Raw genomic sequence first — 26153 nt, forward strand, 5'->3', positions numbered from 1 at the left:
TGGGACCCCCAGCGATCTCATCTTAATTGCTCATGCACATGGCCATACGTTCGGTACGCGTGCGATCCGGCAAACCTTCGGATCACTCTCAGACCAGTGTTATTGTATGGGGCTGTTCACGTGTCCGATCGCAGCGTGCCGATTGTAATCCAATATTCGGATCGCACTCGGCCATGCATGTCAATGAGTCTGTGTAAAACATCGGGACTCTACTTGGATGACATCTGCGTACAGTCCGATCTCCGTGGACTGATAGAATTGGAAAAAAAATTTTCTCCATCTTCTCATCTGAGGGAAACTGATCAGTGTGATTTTTATAATCAACCAGATTCTCTTGGATAAGAGAATACACGATTGTCTGCGCCCATCCTAAGGATAGGTCATCAATATAAAAGTAGTGGAACAGCCCTTTAAAGTGTGCTTTGCCGACAGAGAACATGGATGTATCTCCTGTCTTCTGAAGGGGTGATCATTATTTCATGTGCGATATCCCCCTTAAATTTATTTGGGTCTTTCTGAAGATCAGTCTGAGACTAATGGGGTTTTAGCATCTTGCCAAATAATTGTCTTTAAGTATGCAAGTTAATATGGGAAAAAAACTACGGCTAACCGAATCCTGCCTTTTTCCCCCTAATCTAACAATCTGCATCAGAGATGATCATTCATACCAAACTTAGTTTTCACCACTGCACCGTACACATGTCCAATCACATTGTTCAAGTATCGTTAAGATGAAGCCAGATAGTTTCGAAGGAAAACAATTGATAACCCTAAGTTGAAACCCAAAGGCCGGACTACAAATAACAGTTGTTTTTTTGAACTATCGGGACAATCATATTATTCCATGGACGATAATTGTAGGAAAATATCAGACATGACTGGTCGAGCTTTCGGACCACTGAGAACGTTCAGGATCCCAGAAGCTGATCATTTACCATACAAAGAACGAAACAATGAATGATCGATATGGTTGAAATATTCCATATGGTACAACTTTGGTCTAATGTGAATGCGGGGCCTTTAGCCACTGAAGAGAAAACAACACAGGTGGTGCTGCAGACTGCATCCTCTGCAGCAGCATTCATGTCACGGGCAGATGACATCACATCATATAGAGGAATATAATAGTAGCCAGTGACAATACCACAGTAAACAGAGCCCAGAAATTGCATTCCTATTGCGTTATTGATTTATTGCCATTTTATGGCATAGTCCCATTCTGTAACATCTTGTATTATGCAAACCTCTAACATCATAGTGACAGTGTATGGGGCAACTCTGACTTTTACCGGCATTCCACTTAAAATGTAGATTGCATCTTTCTCGAAGTTTTTCCCTGGTTGTAATGTACTAGATGTACTTCCAGATTGCCTGCTATTCTAATATTAATGCCTTTTTTATTGTAGTAATACAATTGTTGTTATCGAAGTGCTCAGGGGAAAGCAGGCGCCATTTGGAGCACCATCTGTAGTAGTTCATACTGTGTAATACAAGCCTAATAAATTAGGAAACCACTTACAGTATATTGTGTTGGTAGTGTAACATTTTTATAGCAGTTTTAAATAATTGTTTTATCACTTACAGAGGTTATTGCTGTTTTGTACATTCCCTTTACCTTAAAAGCATTTCCACTGAAATAAAAAGGGTGAATATGAATCCCATTTTGTAATTAAAATTACATTGATCTCCTCCTTATATGGATCTCTAGAGAATTGGGGGGGTGACAGCCTATATATTCGCCATTACAGAGTTTACATGAAATTTCCAACTTGCCATCTCAATCTGCAAAAGACTGGACATTTATGCCTCACACCAGTAATGCCCTCAAAGCAACCAGGAATGCCCATATTTCATCTAGGGTTGTCGAAATCTCCTCCTTTTTGCTTTCTGGTGAGCTTGACTGTTGATAAGTAGTAACTTAGTCTTGATTGCAAAATCTTCAGATACCTGTAGCAATGTCAAATCTAACAATCCCAAATCTTCAGTAGAATAGTCATTACTAAGAGGGGTCTTGAATGCTTCAATGTTCTTTGGTCATAAAGTGGTTAGAAAGGACTTTGACTGCTCATTTATGGCATATCCATAGGATAATTCCTAAATCCTTGATAGGTGGTGGGTATGTTGTTCTGAGCTTTCTGTAACTTTCTAAATACTTCTATAAGGCTACTTTCACATTTCCGGATTTTAAATCCGGCGGGCTGCGGCGAAAAGTTGTCAAACCTGTTCCGATATGAGCCGCAGCCCGCCGGATCATCTGTTTTTGCCGGATACGGTGCAGGAGAGGGAGAGGGAAAGAGAGTCTTCGCGCATGCGCTCTGCAAAATAGCGGTCCGGCGCTGTCAAAAAACGTTGCATGGAACGTTTTTTTGCAGACGCCGGACAGGCATTTTTTGCCGTTTCCGGCTAAAGCCGGACACGCCGCATGGCCATCAGGCGCAATGCGGCGATAATGTAAGTCTATGGGAAAAAAGCCGGATCGGGTGGCAGCAGGCGCCGGATCCGGTTTTTCCATTTTTCGCCGCATCGCGCCTGATGCTTCAAAACGGAAATGTGAAAGTAGCCTAAAGGAAGCTCAGTGCATGTGTAGTCAAATCTCCATTGAAGCTCATGTGCCAAGTAGCTGCTGCCGGTTATTTTGCATCTGCAAATGGAGTAATGGGATCTACATTCTCCCAACTGCGAGATCTTCACATATATGTAGAGCTGTTTATGAAATACCTCTTTAAGAGTGGAAGGCAAGCTCTCAATGTGTAAGCAATGCTATTGATGGAATACCCCTAGAAGGCAAAAATCTCTCCCGGTTTTCTTCTAGGAAACTCGGTTGGCAGCACTTTATCTCTATCCAATATACACTCACTGGCCACTTTATTAGGTACACCATGCTAGTAAGGGGTTGGACCCCCTTTTGCCTTCAGAACTGCCTCAATTCTTCGTGGCAGAGATTCAACAAGGTGCTGGAAGCATTCCTCAGAGATTTTGGACCATATTGACATGATGGCATCACACAGTTGGCGCAGATTTGTCGGCTGCACATCCCTGATGCGAATCTCCCGTTCCACCACATCCCAAAGATGCTCTATTGGATTGAGATCTGGTGACTGAGGAGGCCATTTGAGTACAGTGAACTCATTGTCATGTTCAAGAAACCAATCTGAGATGATTCGAGCTTTATGACATGGCGCATTATCCTGCTGAAAGTAGCCATCAGATGTTGGGTACATTGTGGTCATAAAGGGATGGACATGGTCAGCAACAATACTCAGGTAGGCTGTGGCGTTGCAACGATGCTCAATTGGTACCAAGGGGCCCAAAGAGTGCCAAGAAAAAATTCCCCACACCATGACACCACCACCACCAGCCTGAACCGTTGATACAAGGCAGGATGGATCCATGCTTTCATGTTTACGCCAAATTCTGTCCCTACCATCCGAATGTCGCAGCAGAAATCGAGACTCATCAGACCAGGCAACGTTTTTCCAATCTTCTACTGTCCAATTTCGATGAGCTTGTGCAAATTGTAGCCTCAGTTTCCTGTTCTTAGCTGAGAGGAGTGGTACCCAGTGTGGTCTTCTGCTGCTGTAGCCCATCTGCCTCAAAGTTCGACGCACTGTGCGTTCAGAGATGCTCTTCTGCCTACCTTGGTTGTAACGGGTGGCAATTTGAGTCACTGTTGCCTTTCTATCAGCTCGAACCAGTCTGCCCATTCTCCTCTGACCTCTGGCATCAACAAGGCATTTCCGGCCACAGAACTGCCGCTCACTGGATTTTTTTTCTTTTTCGGACCATTCTCTGTAAACCCTAGAGATGGTTGTGCGTGAAAATCCCAGTAGATCAGCAGTTTCTGAAATACTCAGACCAGCCCTTCTGGCACCAACAATCATGCCACGTTCAAAGGCACTCAAATCACCTTTCTTCCCCATACTGATGCTCGGTTTGAACTGCAGGAGATTGTCTTGACCATGTCTACATGCCTAAATGCACTAAGTTGCCGCCATGTGATTGGCTGATTAGAAATTAAGTCTTAACACACAGTTGGACAGGTGTACCTAATAAAGTGGCCAGTGAGTGTAAATTAGCAAAAAATATAAATAAATGCAATATTGTATTGTCGACGATCGCTAAAATTAACTTCTTTAGAACATCGTCACCGGCTGATGGGATGTTACTGTACAGTCTGGTTCATTGCACAGAGCCCAAGTCTCCAGTAATAATCTCATTGACCCCTGCGGAGGACCGAGTGTGCCCACGATTTGTGCACACTCATGAAAGTGTGTTACATCCGATTGGCCATATGATTGCGAATTTGTTCGCCTTCTGTCCTGAGGTTATAAACTGTATAATGTTCTGACCCGAGATTCTCCATAGACAGGGCTGACAATATCTGAACGCGGCGTAAGTAATCGTTCAACTCATGCAAAATATTTATAGCAGCGTTTGACAAATGGATGGTATGTAATGCATCGGTGGGTAAATGACATAAAAGATACGGGGATTTTTTTTTCTTCTGTTCTCTGTGTTTCTGACTTGAAAACGAGGAGGATGTTTTGTTGTTTTGGGTGCTTTAAGTGCTGACTTGTTTCTTGCTCTCAGATAATGAGATCTACTGGGAACATGAGGGGGTCTATAGGCAGGAATATTAACATTGTAAACGCTTTGGTGTGTGTATCCTCGGGCCCACCTTGACTAACTGTATTAGAGGTTTTATTAGTTGTGTCATGCTCTTCATACAACATGCATTCCCTGAAAGCTTTTTATTTTCTTGGTGTTAACTGTCAGCTCAGCTTATGCCGACGGTAGGAAAAAAGCTGCACCGCTCGATTTTGGCTTGGTTATATTAACTATAATATCTTATTCAGCAGCAGTGTACAAAGATTGTCAGCATTCACATCAGTCCACATTGAGGCTCCCCATCTATACATTATACTGATGTAGCATCATCATTCCGCAGCGCTTTACCAGTATTGTCGTCCCCATTGGGGCACACAGTCTAAGTTCCTTATCAATATTATTATTATTATTTATTATTATTATAGCGCCATTTATTCCATGGCACTTTACATGTGAGGAGGGGTATATATAATACATACAAGTACAGTAATCTTAAACAATACAAGTCACGACTGGTACAGGAGGACCCTGCCCGCGAGGACTCACAATCTACAACGGGATGGGTAAGGATACAGTTGGCGAGCGTAGAGCTGGTCGTGCAGCGGTTTGGTGGATCGGTGGTTACTGCAAGTTGTAGGCTTGTCGGAAGAGGTAGGTCTTCAAGTTCTTTTTGAAGATTTCCATGGTAGGTGAGAGTCTGATATGTTGTGGTAGAGAGTTCCAGAGTAGAGGGGATGCGCGGGAGAAATCTTGTATGCGATTGTGGGAAGAGGAGATAAGAGGGGAGTAGCAGAAGGAGATCTTGTGAGGATCGGAGGTTTCGTGCAGGTAAGTACCGGGAGACTAGGTCACAGATGTACGGAGGACTGAGGTTGTGGATGGCTTTATATGTCATGGTTAGGGTTTTGAACTGGAGTCTTTGGGAGCCAGTGCAGGGATTGACAGAGGGGAGAGGCCGGGGAATAGCGGGGGGACAGGTGGATTAGTTGGGCAGCAGAGTTAAGAATAGATTGGAGGGGTGCGAGAGTGTTAGAGGGGAGGCCACAGAGCAAGATGTTGCAGTAGTCAAGGCGGGAGATGATGAGGGCATGGACTAGGGTTTTTGGAGATTCTTGGTTGAGGAATGTAAGGATCCGTGAAATATTTTTGAGTTGAACTCGGCAGGAAGCGCAAAGGGCTTGTATATGTGGTTTGAAAGAGGGATCAGTGTCAAGGATAACCCCGAGGCAGTGAGCTTGTGGGACTGGAGAGAGTGGGCAGCCGTTTACTTTAATGGATAGGTCCGTTGGGGGGGGGGTCACATGAGATGGGCGAAAGATGATTAATTCTGTTTTGTCCATATTAAGTTTTAGAAATCTAGCAGAGAAGAAGGATGAAATAGCAGACAGACATTGAGGGATTCTGTTTAGTAGGGAGGTGATATCTGGTCCAGAGATGTAGATCTGTGTGTCATCAGCATAGAGATGATACTGAAAGCCATGGGATTCTATGAGCTGTCCAAGGTGTAAACGGAGAAGAGCAGGGGCCCTAGGACTGAACCTTGCGGGACTCCGAAGGATAGGGGGCGCGGTGAGGAGATGGTGTGCGAGTGGGAGACGCTGAATGTCCGGTCTGCTAGGTATGACGCAATCCAAAATAGGGCCAAGTCTGTGATGCCAAGAGATGAGAGGGTCTGTAGTAATAGGGAATGGTCCACTGTGTCAAAGGCAGAGGACAGAGTAGTGTCGCTTGGCCTTGGCGGCTAGTAGGTCATTGGTGACCTTAGTTAGGGCAGTTTCAGTGGAGTGGTGTGGCAGGAAGCCGGATTGCAAGTGGTCAAGGAGGGAGCGAGAAGAGAGGTGGGAGGATAGTTCAAGATGGACTTGTTGTTCCAGTAGTTTTGAGGCATAGGGGAGAAGTGATATAGGGCGATAGCTAGATACAGAGGATGGGTCAAGAGAGGGCTTTTTGAGGATAGGTGTGATTGAGGCATGTTTAAAGCTTGCGGGGAAAACAATATGTCTTCGAAGTGTCAGAGGAAACCCATGCAAATATTGGGAGAACTTACAAACCTTGTTGGGATTTGAACCCAGGACCTCATGTTGCAAAGCAGCGGTGGTAACCACTGAGCCACAATGCTGCTCACCATTCCTTTTAAAGATACACACATGGGTCCATATCTCATACAACGAGCGCTGTCCATGAACCTTATTTGGAAAAATGAATGTCATAAAGGGGGAGATGTTTGATTCAGGATGTCATTCTATGATCCAGAAAGGAGAAAGTGTCTCTTGCCGTGGTTGTTCCATCCATGTGCAAACACTATGTTCTTGAAAAATTGTGGTCCTGTGTCAATTCCAACTAAAAATAACGTGTATGAAGTTTCAAAAACTTTGACGAGGCCCAGACAAACTAAATTTTCACATTTTCGTTCCACACTCAAAAACACCCCCGTAAATGGCTTCCTATAAAATAACCAACATAGTGAAATTATATCATGGCTAGCTTCAGATAACTGTGTTTTTGGTCATTTTGCTATGTATGTGTGCAACGGTCTGCAAACGGACAGTATACTGACCACGGGTCCCATGTAACCAGTTGTGCACCTGCTTTAAAGTCTGACGGCCCTTGCACCCATCAGCATTGTGGACAAGAGCACTCGTTCCCAGCAACGGCACAGTTTGGTACTTGGCTCGTCTGAGAATGCAGCCTTGATGTGAACCCAGCCTATAACTAACTGTACAACTTACGTAAGCAATTGGAAATAAAATAAGGAAAGTATCAGAATAAAAGTCATGGAGTCGGGAAGGAATTTTTCCAGTAATATGGAGCTAGTAGCAACTGCCTCATGGTATTTTCGACTTCTTCTGGACCAGTATATTAGGTTATATATTGAACTTGATGGACTCAAGTCTTCCTTCAACCTTAAACACTATGAACCCTTCCAACATGTTTATGCCTTAGTAGGAATAATATCACTTTTTCCCCTACATGTCACTTACTGTAGACACCAGTCACTGTAACATTTCTCTTGCAGTATTGTTAGGTTTTATCGTACCCTTTGCCTATGTGTCTACTTTGTTAGTACATGATCAGTGACTGCGGCTTCCCACAGTGTTCACCAGTTGGATCTTAGCCTTTGTTTTCTGGATGTGTGAGTCGCAGGGACTTTGCATGGCTGATCATTTATGCTATGATTGTATCACTCACTGGAAATTTCACCTATTCCCATTCTTAGAACAGATTTCTCTGCTCTGCAATCATTTGCTTGTGACCCAAGTCAATTGCAGAATTTAACACAGGCTTTTAAAAGAAATGTTCAGATTGACCCGGCTGATCATTTGGTGCCGCTTTGGGCACAATAGCTCCATACTTATTATCAGAGTTATTCAAGCAGACACAGCAATAGTCTTGTCTTCCGTAATGGTCCTTAAAACAAATGCGGTTTGTAATTTGCACTATTGTACTGTAGAACAATGATGGCTGCAATTGTGCACAGCACCTAATCATGAGAAAGTAAATAGCAGAGCTCGGATGAGTACATTGCGCCTCAGATGCTAAACACAACGGCATGTCTTGTGCGTGGGCATCTCGATTCTACAGTGACCACAAATATTGTCACATCTGTAGTCTGATAAATACTGTGTATGAATATAAGGTACCGTATATATAGAAAACGTATCAGATTCATATAGTCTGGTAGCCACATTTTATATTGTGTTTATAGCCTTTATATAACTCGTAATCCTGCGCCTCTAATAGACTGTCAGTGGACAGATAATACTATGTTGGTTGCACACAATAAGATTCAATAACACTGGTAACTTTGGGACCATCATTCTCATGATCTTTGGGATCCCAATAATTGCCTCTTTTTTTTTCTGAAGACTTTGGATGATGAAGGCTGATGGTCGGCATCCGTAGAGTTACTATTTGTTGGTCGTCTCTACAAATTTATTTTCACGTTAGTTTATCATCTTCACCCATACTTCTCGATTTATGACAGGGATCTCAAATTGTTCTTTGGCATATTGACAAGAACTTCTAATATTCCAGCACAGAATGTTGTGATTATTGTAAACTTCACAAGAACAGAACCTGAAGAAGAATATTTTGAAGACTCATCTAAAGGCCTAAACACATGAGCGTCGATCGAAGATATAGCAAGTTGTCAGCACTTGATTCCTTTGAGGTGGATGGAGCAATCACTCACAATAAGTGCAGATGAACTCAGATCGGATCAGAAGATCAGCTCATCTGCTGGTGTTGGTCTCCTAAGTGCCTCATGGTGTAAAACCGCTTTGACTCAAACACTGGTCCAGTTTGTCTTTTCTCACGTGTTGAACTTCACACCATTTCCGTTTCAAATCTGCATCAACACCAACAACGCTATGCGTCCTATAGCATGTGAACGCTGCTCAACTGTTGCTGGAATTTTTCTTAGAGATTTTTGTACCTACCACAAAAAAAACCTGTGGTAATAAGTAGCATATCTAACAGGGAAAGCAGTAAGGCCATATTTTGCCTAACATTTTATTCTGAGCTGCTTTTTACTTTTTTACAAACAAATATTATTTACCTGTGTTTTATTCCTGAATTATTGATTTTAAGGACTTGTTAATCATTTTTAAGATTTCGTTCCATGGTCGCAGTTCATACATTGGTATCAGTGGCGCCATGTGAGAAGAGGTGCAGTTGACCTCAGTAGTCCTGCTGTAGACACTTGAAGATGGTGTAGTCTTATACAGGTATGAGGCTCACCATCTTCAGTCCAACCCATTTTTCTCCCATTATGTATTTTATATGAATTCTTCCATTTTCTAGTGTTGTAAATTTTTTATAATTAGGTCGACACTTTTTCCTTTGCAGCCTTGTTTCTGTTCTTTTCCTTTTCATTGACTCTCTTGTGATGTACCAGTGATGATTCTCCAATAAACTATACAGACGTATACATATTTTATCAGACAATCCGACACAAAGAAGATTCTTTGTTATGCCCCGTGGTGAAATGGTTAACCGTTTCATAGGACTGCGCCACTTCCCCAGGGAAATGGCGCTCTGTGTATTGCTAATGAGCGTCTCTATGTATGCCATCTTCTAAAGAAAATGGATGGATGCGAGCTGAAGACAGATCCCTATGAGGCCTGTCAATGGTGAGCAAGCTGCGCTGCCTTTGTGTTTCCTTGTGGGAGAACTCAAAGGCAAATGTAGAAGTGAAGACAGAACTATAAGAGAACTAAGAGCAGAAGAGAAGGGGGTGTCACGTATCTCATGAAGAATATTAACCTCAAAGGAAGCACAAAGAAATCCGAAGGAAGCATAGAGCAGTTACTCCTTGCACTGGTTATATTATAACTCCTGTACAGCACATCTTTCCTAAACTTGCTATAGAAATGTTATGCCAATTTTTTTTTTTTTCCTTCATGGACGCTATATAAAATATTGACTATTCCACCGATATTCTATAGTAACATGTAATGCATATGTGCACCTATGGAACTTTGTATTCTGTGCCAATTGTCCCTACAAGCACCCATCTTAGATGTTTTATTAGGTGGGCATCAATCCCATGGGTGCAGACGGTTATCACTGCACAGATGACAGACGCCCTACATTTGAGATCCGTATGTTGTGGTTGAATATGGAATGGCCGTATGCTTCAGGCACAAGCAGCAGATTTTGAATCCACAGACATTTCCATATTTGTTCTGACTGAGCATAGACTCTATGTAGCAGAGCCACGTACACCCCACTCCATTTGATCCGGTCGTAGGTGCTGGATTTGGTTCAAATCCCTTACCAAAATTTGAGACAAGTCTACTGAGATGATCCATCTCATTCATACAAGTAGGGTTTTTACGCAACCGAGTCACATGGTATGAAAAATGTCCACCCTGATTTTAGTCTATTCTTAATTCCACAGATTTCCCATGGAAAAGATGAGGATTAATCTCATTTAATATCAGTGAAACTAATCCTGGTGTAGGCTTGCGTAACATCCTTTTTGAAAATCCTGAGCATCAGCCTCAGATTTCTGCTGCGGAAGTGCTCATTGGATTTAATGCTAAACATAGCGGCGAGGAGGAACTGGGGACTTGGGATTCTCAAGCCCCCTCCCCCTATACACATTTGAATAATGGCCATTCTTATGTTTATGGGGTCCCCAGATAGTTTATAGTCACGGGAGGTAAAGATCCAGCATGTGTTATTTCAGTTTGCCGACCCTTTTATTCTCTAAGAGGTAAGTCGCTACTAGAGTTGTCGAACAGCGTCTCTTTCACAGAGAACACATGAGCTCGCGGCAGGTGGTGCAAACCTGTGTATAGGAGAGACGGCCAAAATAGTTGTCAGCCAAACCATCATTCATCTGACAGCCATCTAATGTGTGTTGGGAGCTTTACGCTAATAAATAGATTTAATCTCATGAGTTTTATTTTTTTTTTACATTTTGTGGAAGCATGGTTGAAAAGCAGTGTCTGACTTTAATTTGTTCACTTTCATAGATTTTTGATTTATTATTACTTTTATCAGATTTAAGTGATTTCTGTGACCATTGTGGGTTTTTCTGTCATTACACAAGGGGTACCAACAATTTTGACCACGTGCATGTGTCGATCCGCTCCACTCCCTTTGCTCATTAACATGCTGTCAGATTAGCCGTCAGATTAGACTGTATTTTCATGGTGACCGGTTCCCTCTAAGACCTTTTTCACACTTCCGTTTTTGTCATAAGTCAAAATCCGCCAGTTTGAGAAAAAACTGGATCCGCCCCTTTTTTGGCGGATCCGTTTTTTCCCCCATAGACTTGCATTAGTGGCGGATTTTGACTGACGGTCGTCCGTTGCATCCGTTTTTGGACGGATCCGTTAGAATTGTAGCGTCTCCCGGGCGGAGCAGACGGACTCTGAAACGTTTTTTTTTGTAGCGGCGGACCGCTATTTGCAAGTGCGCAAGGCCGGCAGATTAACTCGGAGAAGAATTTTAACCCTTAATAGCGTTCTGGAAGCAGTGTAAAAATTCTCTGTCTCGACAGGCTGGAGAACCTGACAAGCCATTGGTGGCGTTACTTTTTTCCCTTTTAATATAGTCTTTAATGGCATTGACTTGTGATGAGTTAGATAAGACTGTATTTGTAAAACTCCACTAACCCTGCATTGACCAAGTATGACTCTTCTGTGCAGAGCCATCGATCTTGGCAACTTTAATGCATGGAGTCGGAGGTCATCCAAGCTGCCATTATGTCTCAATCCCGATGCGTCAGGCGGTGGGTTATGAAAATGTTCATCAAGAGTTGAGAAATTGATTTGTTAGTCGTCCTCATTGTCGTTGTAACAGTGACTTGGCTGAGTTAAGTGATTTTGCTTTTGTGCAAGCAGTACGTGGATTTCTGAGGTCTTGCACTTGCTCCGCAGTTCTTAGGAAGCCATAATGCTCCCAGCACGGTAGTTCTGCAGCATTTACTATTACATCCAAGCCTGCTATAATTTTTTTTTTGTTTTATGAGACCCTGAAATAACTTCCAAGCACAGGAAAATAAGGGAGAATTAATACAGAAATTCAGTCTCAGGCTGCTCTTTCCGGGATTGAAATGAAAAGTGTGCAGATCAATAGCAGCTGCTTTTTTTTTTTTTTTGCACTGATCCATTGACAGGCATCGGATAAGAGTGATGAGCTCCGTTGAGGATGGCGCTACTTTCCCCATGTGCCTAATGAGACTCAGACGGTGCAGTACGCAGACTGGCAATGCTAAGAGAAGTGTCTGCCGTGCGCTGGTGCATTTGCATTAAGGAAGCGCGATAACTAAGCAAAGGTTTCGGAACATAATTTTGCACCGTAAAGGCTACAGCCCTATCACGATCGTCATGGAGCACTTCACAATACGTTGTGTGTTCGCACTTATGTATAATATATATTTTTGCGATTGGAACCACCCGTACTTGGTCAGTAACACGGAAATAACAATGAATTACGGAGTCTTCCAGTTTCCTTTTTTTTTTTCCTAGAACTCGCAGAAAGTTTCACCCATAGTAAATTAGCAGACGTCAGACCAAATTAGAGGCTGAGGATATGGACCTTGACTGTCCTCCATTACAATATTTTCTTTCTCCGCAATCAAGACATTGTACGGACCTAATTGCCATCAACAGCTTAATTGACCTTTCATTTCATTTGAATCATACCTTGGAAATTACTAAGGCCTCAAGCTACCAAGAAAACTGCTGCTTATGCCGGGGAAAGTATATCCAATTTAGAGCGCGATAACATTTATAGGGGTTTGAGATTAGAAAAAAAATAGGAATAGCTTCGTCTCTGAAAAAGAAAAACTTCACTAATGTTCACAGGTTATGTCTGGTATTACAACTTTGCCCCATTTAAGTGACTAGAACTGAGCTGCAATACCTGACTCAGCCTTGGGGGTAAGTGTGGCACTGTTTCTGGACATAAAGTTAGCAGATTTTTTTTCTATTCTGTTTGGCTCATTTGATTTAATGTATTTGTAGTCCACTCTCCGAATTTTTTGTTTTGTGGGTATGTACACACATTCAGTATTTGCAACCGAAAAATCTGCTGCATGTACTGTTGTGTTGGCAGGAAAAATGCAGCATAAAAAAAGTGCTTTTTTGATAATCTAGGTGAAATCTTCAGCAAAAAAGCTGAAAGAATTGGCATGCTGCAGAATTAAATCTGCAAGTCAAAAATAAGCAACGTGCGCACGAGGCTTCAGGAATGTCATTCACTTTGCTGGTGCTAGGAAATCTGTCAGGTCTAGTGACAAATCTGCGCCGCAAAAAAAGTGACAAAGCCGCAATGTGTGCATAAGTCAATGGTCCAGGACCTGAGCCGTAGAGCTGAGCAGTACGTGTACCTGTTCAATAAGTATCCTCTCTCTAGATGAACACCTGTTATTTTCTAGCCTTATGCTTTTTTCCGCCTTTTTAACTAAAATACCTTCTTTTTTTTGTTCCCAAATGTCTTGTTAAATTTGCATCAATAAGTCGTGCTTGGAATATGTGCGCCATCATCATCCGCTCGGTATTATTTTACGTTTTTTTATGTTCTTTTCGTTTTTTGTATTGTTTGCTGTTCTGCTTTAATGTGACGTTCATAAAGTGCTGAGGTTCACATGTAGAGAAAATTAGTGTTGTCCTGTGCCTTGTCTGCTAAGTGTCCCTTTTTGGCCATTTACAGAGTCATGATGTATGGCTGCTACTGTAAAGATTCTCATTTATTCTGCTGTGTGTGTGGTTTCTGCAGTCAGTATATTACCATATTATAATGTATCACTTATATTACAAATTAAATCTATGATCTTGGTCAATTTGCATGCCGACTCAACTCCCCATGCCAACAGATTTGATCCAATGCTTTGATTTTTGGCAAAGATGTTTTTGTTCTCTTAAAAGTTTTTATAATTTCCACCCCGTTTTGCAAGTAGCCTAAAATTGGGGAATAGTTTGTTAGGCTATAGGGAACAGGAACTGTTGTGAGTGCACATCACTAATATGGCTCCCGGAATGGAAAAGAAGAGCGTGTCATCAGGGATTTCAGTTTTGATAACAAAAAATAGCGGCTAGAACCCAATTGACGACAGGATTGCCAACTTTTTTTTTTCTGGGTAACTTGTAGAAAATCACCAACGTTTTTTCCCTAATTCAATTACCAAAATACATCATTAAGATTTGATGTGGCATTTGTGTACAGCCCATAATTTTAATACGAAGCCATTAGATGCATTCTCACAGAACTGTAAAAAGATGATCATTATAGTCCTAAAAATCTATTTAAGGGAGTCTGTCAGTAGGCTCAACCTTCCTAAGCCATCTAGATGGGCACATAGGTCATTGCAGGCTTAATAAAATGATACCTTGATATCAGCGATCTGATGTCTTATTCCAGAGAGGGATTCACATTAGGTTCCCATAGAGATGTAGACTTCAGTCTAAGAGAGGATTGGCATTAGGTCCTGGCAATAAGAATCACCTTCTCGTGGCTGCCGGGTACACATGAATTGGCCAGTTTATACACATGTGCTGCCTTATTTGTTTGATTGTATATGAGTTGGCTACTTTTAGTAAGCACCTGTTCAAACCTAATTTATGTTTGGATGTGATGTCTTTTGACATTTTTATTCCAGAGACATGCGTGTTTTTATTAATATGTAAATGAGCTGTTAAGATCTATGGGCCGGACATAGATCTTACCAGAGAATCTGCCTCCAGAGATTATTTTTAAATTAAAGGAAGCGTTGCCATTGTGAGTCATTTAATTTCTATATAAGACAAAAGACCAGTAAATAGAAATTGGTACTTCCAAAAATAAGCATAACCAAAGGTAGAAGAGAAGTGAGTACACATAAATGATAAAATGTAGATATTTTTATTATCCAACTGATAAAATCAATAAAATATTAAAAGGGGAAAAATTCTAGGAAACAGTGATGCCAGGCCAAGACACAGTCGGTGGGTACACAAATATTCAATACAGGAAAATCCAAGTAACAGCAAAAAATCTTAAATCAAAGTCATCATAATGTAATAAAGCCATCTAGTGGGCAAAGAAATTAATGGCAGAGTTATGTCATGAGAGGTATTATGCTGATAGGTACTGTGCAAGATGGTCTAAAAAATACATCTCGCACATGTACCTTTCAACGTACTTTGTATATTTTATCATTTGGGTGTATTCACTTCCCTTCATCTTTTGGTTAAACCATTGTGAGACATGTAGATCAGGAACGCAGACTGTTAGTCATTACATGGCTCCCACTGGTAACTGTCCCTTTCATTTAAAATAATCTCTGGAGGCAGATTTTCAGGGAGATCTATGTCCAGCCCATAGATTTTAACAGCTCATTTACATATTAAGAAAAAGATGGATTTCTCTAGAATAACACATCAGATATCGCAGATATCAAGGTATCATTTTATTCATCGTCCTATGGCCTACCTGCCCATATAGACTGCTTAGAAAGGTTGATATTACAGACAGATTCCCTTTAAGCTTTCCCAGTTTAAAAAATAAAAAATCACAGCTGTATTAATTTTTTTTTCACACAAGGGAAAAAAGTGCCCTTATTTTTATGGACTGTCTAGGATTTTCTGGGCGTTTGGCATCCCTGGTTGTTGCATCGACTCTTGCGTACATGCGACTGCCTATGTACAGGTGCCTGCAGACGGTGGGATGGGTATAACAATATTTCCCCTGACTCCATGTCTAATAAATAAAGTCACTTTCACATTCCGGGAAGATTATATGATAGAATAAGCATTTCCAGGACTTATGGGTAATACACAAATACGGAGGGAGGAAAATTGAGGTTAGCGTCCCTTTTAAGATAATAAGAGAGAGTCGCACTCTGGCAAGGGATAGAGGGGAGACGGATGAAATACGGGGAGGGGATGTCAGACGGAGATACAAATTCACTCTCAGGTCTAGTGCTATCCATATTTCATGTAATTGTATCAGGGACATTTTATTGAATTACACCGACGTGAATGACGGATGAGTAACCCCTTCTGCGCCGGAGCCCCCGGCCACAACACATTCCTCTGCGATGCGAGGGGGAGCGTTCCTGGCCGCTCAACTCTTGCCCACATGTTTTTATTCTGTTTTATGGTTATTAAAACGGCAGCTGTGAAATTACAATAAAATACACCGGCCAGCTAATAAATTACTCGCCCTTTTCTTTTTTTTTCCCCCCGTCTATTTTTTCCATTCATAACCAATTTAACACTATGGGACTTTTTATGTCTTAATCAGTTTTTGTTTTTCTTCATTAATCAACTAATGGATGTTTCTTCAATAGCTCGCTATCCTAATGAAATCCGTAGGTAATTTGGCAAGCTACAATGATCTCATCAGTAACGCAGCAAGTTTAGCCCATTTAACAGATTAAATTGGGATTTTATTTGGTTTTGTTGTGCTTGAAATTCAGCACATTTGGAAAGAGCGAGTCTTTAACCTGTTTTATGCCATAAACTATGCTTCCTTCTAGTTGTCTCTGAGCGTATCGGTACAGGCACTATGCAGTAAATGGCGGCATTAATGTCTGCTTTTTTCTAGAAAAATATTCAGAATTGAGAGTCGTCAGTGGTTGATACCTTTTAATGGCTAACTGAAAAGATAACACATTGCAAGGTTTCGAGACCACTCGGGTCTCTTCATCAGGCTTTTTTCTATAGCTTTTTTTTTTTTTATACTTATGTTATCCATTGCTGGATCTGGTTTTACCTATATATATATATATATATATATATATATATATTTATATACTGGATAAATGGTCTAGTACCAAGTTGTTTGTTTTTGTTTTTTTTTTGGCTCCAAAGAGATTATTAATCTGGATGATCGGGTTCGACCAAACTTTTGTTCAAAGTTTGGTTCGGGTATCAGAACACTACCTGAACTTGAATCAGATCCCCATAGAAGTCATTGGGGAATGTAAAATGGTTGTAGTAAGGGCTTTCTGTCTCTCTCCTTCCTTTCTCTCTCTGTTCTCTAGTAAGTCCAAACACTAAAACGGTATTCCTGGAGAAGTCCATGTTCCAGTTCCCTAGTTATTAACCACTTTTCCAGAATGTTAGGTCTTTTTACTATTCCATAAGTTGCATCCTATGTATGCAAATAGCCTCTTCTCATAAGAAGAGAGCAGGACCTCTGATGTCACCTTTTGGAAGCATCAATCCTGTAACTTAACATCGACCCTTTAATGAGCCTTTCCACATGACTTGGTAAAGCTAAGCCAGAATATCTAATTGCAGCCATGTCTGGTGTTCTTTGCCATCGACGAGGGGCCTCGAGGGGTAAAGGTTCTTCTTAAGGAGACTTGTGGTCCATTGCATGGTCTCCATATACCAGTTTGCCGATCTCCTTAAGGAGAATTTTTACCCTTTAGACAACTTACACCATCATAGTTACAGTATGGAGCTCAATACTAGCTTTGTGACCCTTCTCGTCTACGGTGTAATGGCGGCCATATTGGTTGACAACCAGATTTTGAAAAAAAAAGTTATGAGTAGAATTTTTTGTATCCTAAATGAGCATGGCAACATTGAGATTGTAATGCCTATATTTCTATGCTAACCAACAATTGTGGGAAAAAAAAATCCACTCTGCTTTGTGTTTTTTTTTGTTTTTTTTTTTTTATACATTTTCTGTGCATTGCCATCTTGCCTCAGCTACTGTTACCAACGTCCGATAATGCTTTACCACACGTAAGCCGTAAACGTAAATAGTCTGGAGATGTTTATTGACTTCTATGGACGGTGATATGAGCCTGCTCTGTAATCTGTGCAGAGGTCTCTGTGAAGAGAGTGGAGAGAGTTGTGCCCATCGTCTATTGTGAGTGGTGGATCCTGTTTTATCTGTGTGCAGGCATGGCTTGTCATTGTAGTCCTACCATGACATCTACAGAACAGATAGTGTCTGCCTGTTAGGAGATTTTGCAAGATTTCAGAATTTTTGTTTCATAAAACTAAAAAAAAAAAATCTTCAATATGTAGGAAAACCTTGTTTAGACACTAATTTGCTTTGTGATGAATATCATATACGGTAATTCCTTCTTGAAGTGTTTCTTTATAGTGTTCAGCTGATTCCATTGTAGGAAGGTGATATGAAGGCTTTGTAAGTGTAGATTCACCTTTTGTATGTTTAGGAATTGCATTGTAAGCAGTTTCCTAATATGCCTGTAACTTACATTTCTGTGTGTGCATGTAATTTAGGCAATAGTCCAGGGCATTATTAAAGGTTTGCTTTCCAGAGCCATCAGCAAAAGTACAATCCCCATTACCAGTACTCTGCTGTCAGTGCCGGTTACTTACTGATATTTCGACAGCTTGCACTGAGCAGTTTGAGAGCAGCAGCAGGGAAGAAGGACACTGATGAGCTTCCAATTAGGCTAGGTGGGTGGAAATTAGGCTTAAACTTTCATAAAGTATTACACCACTATTTTGTCATGGATTTTCAAAGTAAGTACTAATCAGGTCTAAAAGATCTATTTTACAATGTATTCAGTCTGGTGAAATCTGGTGGTGACAGATAGTTTTAATCTGAGAGGAGGCTGCAAACTGTCAGTCTATTGCGAAGAAATGCCTTACAGAAGTATAATGCCTGTGCAGGTATCTCCGCAAAAAGTGGGCCATTGTTTCATGAAATTTTGCTCATCGCCTGTGTCTTTGTAGGGTAGCAGCTTCTATATTTTTGACTGGTGGCATTTTAGTGTCTATAAAATGTGCAAATCTTGGGTTGTGGCCCCCTAACGAGCATAAAACCCATTTTATCTAGAGTTAAACCCAGTGACATATCTGTGAAGTCTGCTGATTGCCCTGTGGTTGGGATGATCCCCGCAGAAAACGGCAAGCGATAGGAATGGTAATGGAGCAGCAACGCATAGTTAGCAGAGAACTTGCTCCACAGTCCCTTTCTCATTCCGCAGACCAGTGTTAGAATTCCGCTTCTTCTTGACAGGTTTGGCAAACATCGAAAAGATGACAAGATTGAACACAGGGGATCATGGAAAATGAAAATGCAAGATGCCCACCCTTCAGAGGATGACAGGATGCGAATGAAGCAAGAACAGGAGAGGTAGACTTCAACCGCTGCGTAATTAGCATCTTCTCTAACCAGGCAGCATGCCCGCCTTGTGTCACACTGAGCGCTATTGACATAACCTTTATAGAATCACCGTACAGGACTTTTAAAATCTCACCTTATTTGCTTCAGACTCATTTGCCCCCCTCATTTGTGCATTTTAACCCTTTGTATGTTTAGTCCCATTTGCACGTCCGGCTTGTGCAGTGCATGGCGCATAAGTAATGTTCAGTGCCTTTATGGTTAGTCTCCGAAATCGTAGCGGTGACGGTCCGGTAGGCTGCAGTATCGCTTGTGAGCAGCAGATGGGAGTGTAGAGCCCCACCATGTTCTCGTGTGGATTACACTAATTCTGTGGAATTACAGAATATTATGGCTGCATGAGACGTGATATCTTTGTGTTACGGCGTAAATCCTGAGCCTATGCATGGTGCCATATTCGTGTCTTCACATTACTGGACTTATCGCATGTAAAGAAATAGTACTAATACTTTACAAATCATTTTGTGTTTTTATTTTTTTCTGGTTCTATTTAATGTACTCATTAAACACTAGTAGATGACACCTGTCATGTATAATACCTGCTTTCAATAATTGAACAAACGCATTGATAGTCAATTTATTATTCATTAAAAGGGTGTTCGTTTCTTGGGAAGAGCAAATTGTATGGTGTCATTCACCCTAATAGGATCGAGACCTTTACATGGCAGCGATGAGTGGTGAATAGAGGGCCAGCTTACCTTCTGTATGTGGACATTGATGTGGATGGTTATTTTGGATCCACACTATGTCCCTATGAAAACACCGAATGTAAGCAGAAAAAAGGGGGTGTCATTAAAGACACTAAAGCCAGACATATATATTAGAGATGGCTGTCAGCTGAGCAATGCTTCGGCCGATGGCCATTTCAGCCAACTCTCCCGAACAATGGAACACTCTTGTGTTGTCCATGAGACAGGTGCAGTCGGCCACCCCAGGCCACAGCTCATCCCCTGGAGAACAATGCCATCGGCAGTCCAAAATCGGACATGCGCAATCGACATCAGTCAGCCGGCGCCCCGCACACATTAGACCGTCGGGCAAACCCGCCAATATCGGCGCTATCAGCTAGCATTATTCTAAAGTGTGTGGGGGCTTTTAGAGTAGATGCGCTAAAGCAGCGGACTGAAAGAGATTGCAGAGCGGCTTAACGTAGAGAACTAATAAAGCAGAAACCATTTCTAGACTTTATTAGGAAATGTACAAACTCCTTTCATATGCAGCTCTGATTTTTATTAATCCAACAAAGCATGAGGAATTTTTATATTGTACAAAGAAAATGGCAGGTCATCAGAGGAAAGTCTGTAGAGTCTGCGGACACACCGTCGGCTGAGCAAATCCTTATTTGGGAACATTGAAGCTTCAGTTCATCTTTTATGATAAGTTTTACAGAATTAGAAATGGCCCTCGGAGTATTGTTGTGACGTGACGCTCCCGCCTCAGATGGAATTCCACGTATGAGCCCATACAACAGGATGACACTACTTGCTTATGTAACCATTGATGAATGCAATGATGAGACATTCTCATGAATCCTGTGCTGTATTTGGAGACGACAATTATAAGTTTCATTTAGTCGGTTTTGATTACATTTTTCTAAAAAGGAAAGTTTAACATGAGAATTTACATGCAAAAGTGCAAACCAAAGGGCATCGCGGGGGCTCAGTTGCTCTGCAGCGCTGGGGTCCTGGGTTCAAATCCCATCATAGACAACATCTGCAGGGAGCTTCTATGTTCTCCCTCTTTATTTGCGTATTTTTCCTCTGACACTCCAAAGGCAAACTGATAGGAAATGTAGATTGTTAGCCCTAATGGGGACAGAGATAATGTCTGTAAAGTGCTATGGAATATAATGGTGCTAGTAAAGCGAGTAAAATAAAACAGTGCAAACAAAATTGGCAAAGAGCAATCCTTTAAACACGTCTTGCGTGATGAAGAGACTTAAGAACTTATCGATGTAGAGTTTAAGTTCCTAAACAGCTTGGATATTGAGTCAGTGACTGTCTAGTGCCCCCTTTACACATCAAAGTTATCCAAACCCTACAATTTCTGGGGTCCAATAGAAATTGGCAGGATTAAATTTAATCTCCCCATCCTTTTGTCTTGCATGCAAATCAGCTTTCTTCATAGAGAACACATGGACGCTCGGCTGAGCTTAGAAGACAGCTGTTGGCTGAAGGATGAGCACCCACAGACACTAGTGAAAAGATGCTTACACAACTTGGAGCAGTCGGCCAAACTGATGTCTCTCTCATCTCCCCCATTCTTGTGCTCAGTTCATCTGAGTGAGCATATGTTTTCAATAAGAGCGGAGAAAGCTGATTCCAAGTGTGAATTTTAGCAGGGCCTGTTGACTAGCTAATGTCTAAGTCAGGCCTACCAATGGTTGCTGCTTATCTCATGAAGAAGCAAAAAAGTTGGGCTGTAATTCAAAATGCCTGATTTTTTCTTCCCCCAGGATAGATAATGTTGAGGGAGAGATCAGGCACAGTAAATTACAATTCCTTATATTATTGTTTCCTTAAGAAGCCAGGCCCCAACGAGAGGTAGGTCACCATATTCATTAGATGGTTAACTAGCTGGTCCTGCTGAAAATGTGCAGGTTCCATCAGCTTTTAATCTGATGGGTATAGAGGCCTTAAGATTAAGGAGGCATTTACATTGCAAGATTATCAAGAACGAGTGGTCCTAGAAACACTAGTTTCATGATAATCCTGCAGTCTGAACAGGATGGCGATCACCCCACAAACGAGAAAAAGTCATTGGGTGAGACGGTCTTTTGGTTTGTGCTGCCGAGAAGCATGTCGGGCTATGCGCACTGAGCGGCCAATTACTGATCTTCAGTTGGGATGGGTTATTAAATGACTGTCGATTGGCAAACGCGCAGGTCGACTGATGTGAACAGTGCCTAGTTCAGATGCAAGATAAGGATGGAAGAAAATGACTTGAAATAGGGATGAAATTAAAAGGCAGAAAAGCGAAGAACAAAGAGAGAAGAAAAGCGAGGGAAAAAGTGGTTGGGTGGAGAAGGTCTGACTACGTAGTCATTCTTGGAACGTCAGGAGAGTTTCAAAAAGTGACCCATGGTGGTTAATTTAGTTTGTAAGACTCTTGCTTTTCTTTATGGTTCTAATCATTCAGGTGGGGTCTTTGTAGATTAGTATCCTGATGGCAAACCTCCAGCCTTGCTGCCATAAATTAGTCCATCCAGTGAAGCAGCCCCATGTAAACCGTCTGTGTTAACACCATCCCAGCCAAGTGAGGCTGAAGCGCATTGAAATCAGGAAGCGTTAATCCCGCTGGTATTGCTACTCAATTAGCCGAACAAGCCTTGTGCAACGTCCGGTGTCTATAGTTTCCAGAGTAAAGTTATATTTAATTTGATTTTAATTGCGAAGAAAAGAGCCTTTCTTTGTTCCCGCTTGTAGACAGCTTCATTTACACCGTGAATAGATCCCCCCATCTATTGTCCATGCATAACTTCGTTCCCGCTATTACTAAGTTCATTTAGGATTGTCCATTTAATGCATATTTTCCTTCTCCGCCAAACCTTATTTCTTTAATGATGTAATACTTCTGGGAAATGGGTTGGCAATAATGAATTTACAGTGTGCAAGCAGCATCAAACAAAAATCCTGTGGGGGCCGGAGAAAAAGCAAATGGTCCATTAAAATGAAAATCAATTAGGTCTACAAATTTTATGGAGAAAACACCATACCCCACCCTCATCCTTCTAATAATAATGATGATACGCTTACAAGTTGGTTCTGCCTACACGCCTTTAATATCAGCTTGTATTGATTGAAGACAGGGCACACATATTAATGATGGTGCTGGATACCATTGATTGAATAAAAGGGCTTTTTCGTGTATCCATATCTATTATTTAACGCCACCGAGACTCTCAACAGAGATCCAGACACTAATCTCAGAACAAACATCGTTCTTAAAGGGGGTCTCCATTTTTAAGATTTGATATGCTGATCTGTTAGCGGCTCATTGCTCCCGCTAACAAAAAGGGGTCCTCAGCTTGTGACCACCTTGATGTTCACAAGTAACAGTTGGTCATAGAGTCATGAAATTGTGATCTCAAAATTTCCCTTGGGAAAAAGTATTGTTGTCTTCCTTTTGACAATCCCCAAAAATCTTTGTGACCATCACACTGTTGAGTTTTCAGGCAACGTAGTCATAAACCCGTGTTGTGCATTATTCCTAAACTTATAAAGGCTCAATCACATATTTTTAGGTAGTCTCAAATGAGATACAAGAGTTGATGTTTTCTTAAAGGGATTGTCCTGGATAGATCTTTTTTTTTTTTTTTTTTCTAAAGGCAGGGAATGATTCAAAGGAAAAACAAACTAATCACGTGGGTATCACTTGATGCTCCTGGATCCTGTCGGTCTCCATTTTCATCCCTACAGCTGCTCACTTACTGTCTATCCTCATGACCGCTGCAGCTAATCGCAGTGATTGGCTGCTGAGAATACATAGGGAAGTAAACGGAAACCAGTGGAGACCTTCCAGAACAGTGAGGAAAGGAGCAGATTATTTTTTTAAAGCTTTTTTCCTTTAGAAACAAATTGTATTCTTGAAACTCTCTCTAAGATGTCCCTCCTACATATATGTCCTTTTTTGCCTTTCTTCTTGGTTCAAAGTATCCTGAGATGTGAAAAATATTTCACAATTCTCTTTCAGTAGGTTCATATAGTGTATGTCCCCGGGTGGCCACCCACTTATTGTGATGGGAAGTGCAGCTTGTTCTGATATTTCATCAACTGTTACCGGAGCATTAACAAAATGTTGGGCAAGTTGAAGTTGGACACTTGAATATCTTGACTGTCGATGGGGTTACTTGGACCTCCACTTTTTTGTTGTTAGATCTTTTACTTTTTGATTTCTCCTATAGGAAGCACCAATGCCATTAAACAGTTGTGTAAAGTATTAGGCTTTGAAAAACTTGAAGGAAAACATCTTCAAAGTTGTTGGGTAGAGTTCCGCTAGAAAACAAACCATGTAAACTCTGCTCCATTTGTGATGTTATATGAAAACCTTCTGCCCTTATTGCACTTGCTTTATTCTTCTCCGTTTCTTACCAGGATACTTCCACACAAAATCCGCTACAATTTTCACATTCGCCTATGAAACGCATAGTGTTGTCTGTCTCCTCCATTAGGGAGCTGATTTCATTAAAACATTGTCTCGGGGTTTTCCGTCAGTGAAAGCCGCTTTCTTGGCTGAGCTTGTATCTCTGAGGCATTATTGAACTCTGATGACACGTATGTTTCTAGGGATAGCGGTAAGGTTTCTAGGAGTCTCATCTTTCTTAGATTGGATATGAACAAGATGGACTAAAAGCTTGTCTCCAACTACAGTGAAAGTAGAAGCGCTCTCTGTCTGCCCGTTTTGGAGCACTGCTTTACAATGTAGAGCCGGTCAGATTTCGTTACCACCAAATATCCTTCAGAGAGCGTTGTTTCATACAGTGAACATTATTTGCTCAATTTATTGAACTTTATCAGCAGGCTGGGACTCGTAAATGTAATGTCCTGGTTGTCCTCGCTGTAGGTGTATATACTTTGATGAAGGCATCATTCACACGTCAGTTTTTCTCGTACTAGTGCTATGTTTTTCACAGCTGGCATTCATACCTATGAAAGTTTATGGGACTGTCCACATGTCTGATCGAGTGGTCAACCTCAATCGCGGAGACATGACCAATCTTGATTTCAAGTGTCTACCAAAATCAGCAATGCAATTCTATGTGAGCCGTCCGATTGCTGTCGCTATATAGGAAAAGATGAAGAAACTTTTTATATTTGATCCTCCAAGAAGAATTGATGATACTTTCACGAAACTCGGATGAAGGTGAATAAGCCCTTACAGATATTTCGAGGTGGCGCAGGGAGACATGATATGATTACAAATTTTTCTACAATCCGTACACACCATTTAATCAGAGGTCTCATTTAAAATGGTTGTCTGCTTTGGGCAATCCCTGCTTGTTAGAAGGAAGGGACTTTTGAGAAAGTCAGTGATCAGCTGTACTGTAGTTTGTCACAATAGGTCGGACCTGACAATTTTGGTGGATTTTAAGATTTGTGTGACTAGCTGACCATCTAGTGGGTATCGTAGCCCTGCTAATATCAGCAACAGACGATGTTTGGAGAGGGAAGGATTAGACTTGTTTAATTTCAAGAATCCTTTATTTTCCATTGAGTTGAGCTGCCATTTATTGTCTTGTTTCCGTTTTCTCCATGTTCGCCAAGCAGAACACGTGCTCAGCCAAACTGGGTGTACATGTACACAGGGGAGAAGTTTGGGAGAGATTTGCTGTAAAGGTGTCTAAGATACTATAGGTGAGCAGCTTAATGCTTCATTCATATGTTCGTGTTTTCGGACCCAAATGCAACAACTTCATAAGAATGTATGAGGCTGTTGAGTTACTGTCAGGAAACCCACGGCCAGTCCAGGAACTATGGTCCTCACACTAACTTGTGACTATAGGCTAAGAGGTTAGTGTTCCTGCAGCGTCACTACAGGGGAAATTAAGTATTGCACAGTGTCCACTAAAATGAATAGCTGGTCTATTAAATGTAGGACCGAGCAGGTCTTCTAGATGTTTGTAACCACTATCTATTTTGGTCAAAATTTTTAACGAAGGACCCCATGATGTTTGTAACTATGGTACTCAACAAAATGGTGTGTAGCCAACTTTAAAGGGAATCGGTCAGTAGGTTTTTGTCATGTAATTTTGATAGCACCGTGATGTAGAGGTAGAGACTTTGATTCCAGCGATGTATTACTTTGTTTACTGGATTCACCAGTTGTGATGCAGTCAGTTTTTTCTGCAGCAGATTTAGCAGAGCTCTGCATGCTGAGCTTTGTATAGCCCCGCCCACACCACTGATTGGCTGCTATATGTGTGCTTTGAATATTCA

At 41.4% G+C, this 26153-nt stretch overlaps 1 protein-coding gene across 19 annotated transcripts in view; it reads left to right on the plus strand.

Annotated features, from left to right (window-relative positions):
• Positions 1-26153, plus strand: part of PARD3 (par-3 family cell polarity regulator) — a 656180-nt gene that overhangs the window by 472738 nt on the left and 157289 nt on the right. For 13 of the 19 annotated variants that reach the window (XM_073581663.1, XM_073581665.1, XM_073581667.1 and 10 more), the window contains one exon: positions 19054-19170. The exons of the other annotated variants lie outside the window; for them this stretch is intronic. In XM_073581663.1, coding sequence (XP_073437764.1) covers positions 19054-19170 — 117 coding nt within the window. The remainder of the gene's footprint in view (positions 1-19053; positions 19171-26153) is intronic. 19 annotated transcript variants of the gene reach the window in all.

This window comes from Dendrobates tinctorius, unplaced genomic scaffold (assembly GCF_039654945.1).
Source record: "Dendrobates tinctorius isolate UK_male_01 unplaced genomic scaffold, ASM3965494v1 ptg000070l, whole genome shotgun sequence".
Taxonomy (NCBI): domain Eukaryota; kingdom Metazoa; phylum Chordata; class Amphibia; order Anura; family Dendrobatidae; genus Dendrobates; species Dendrobates tinctorius.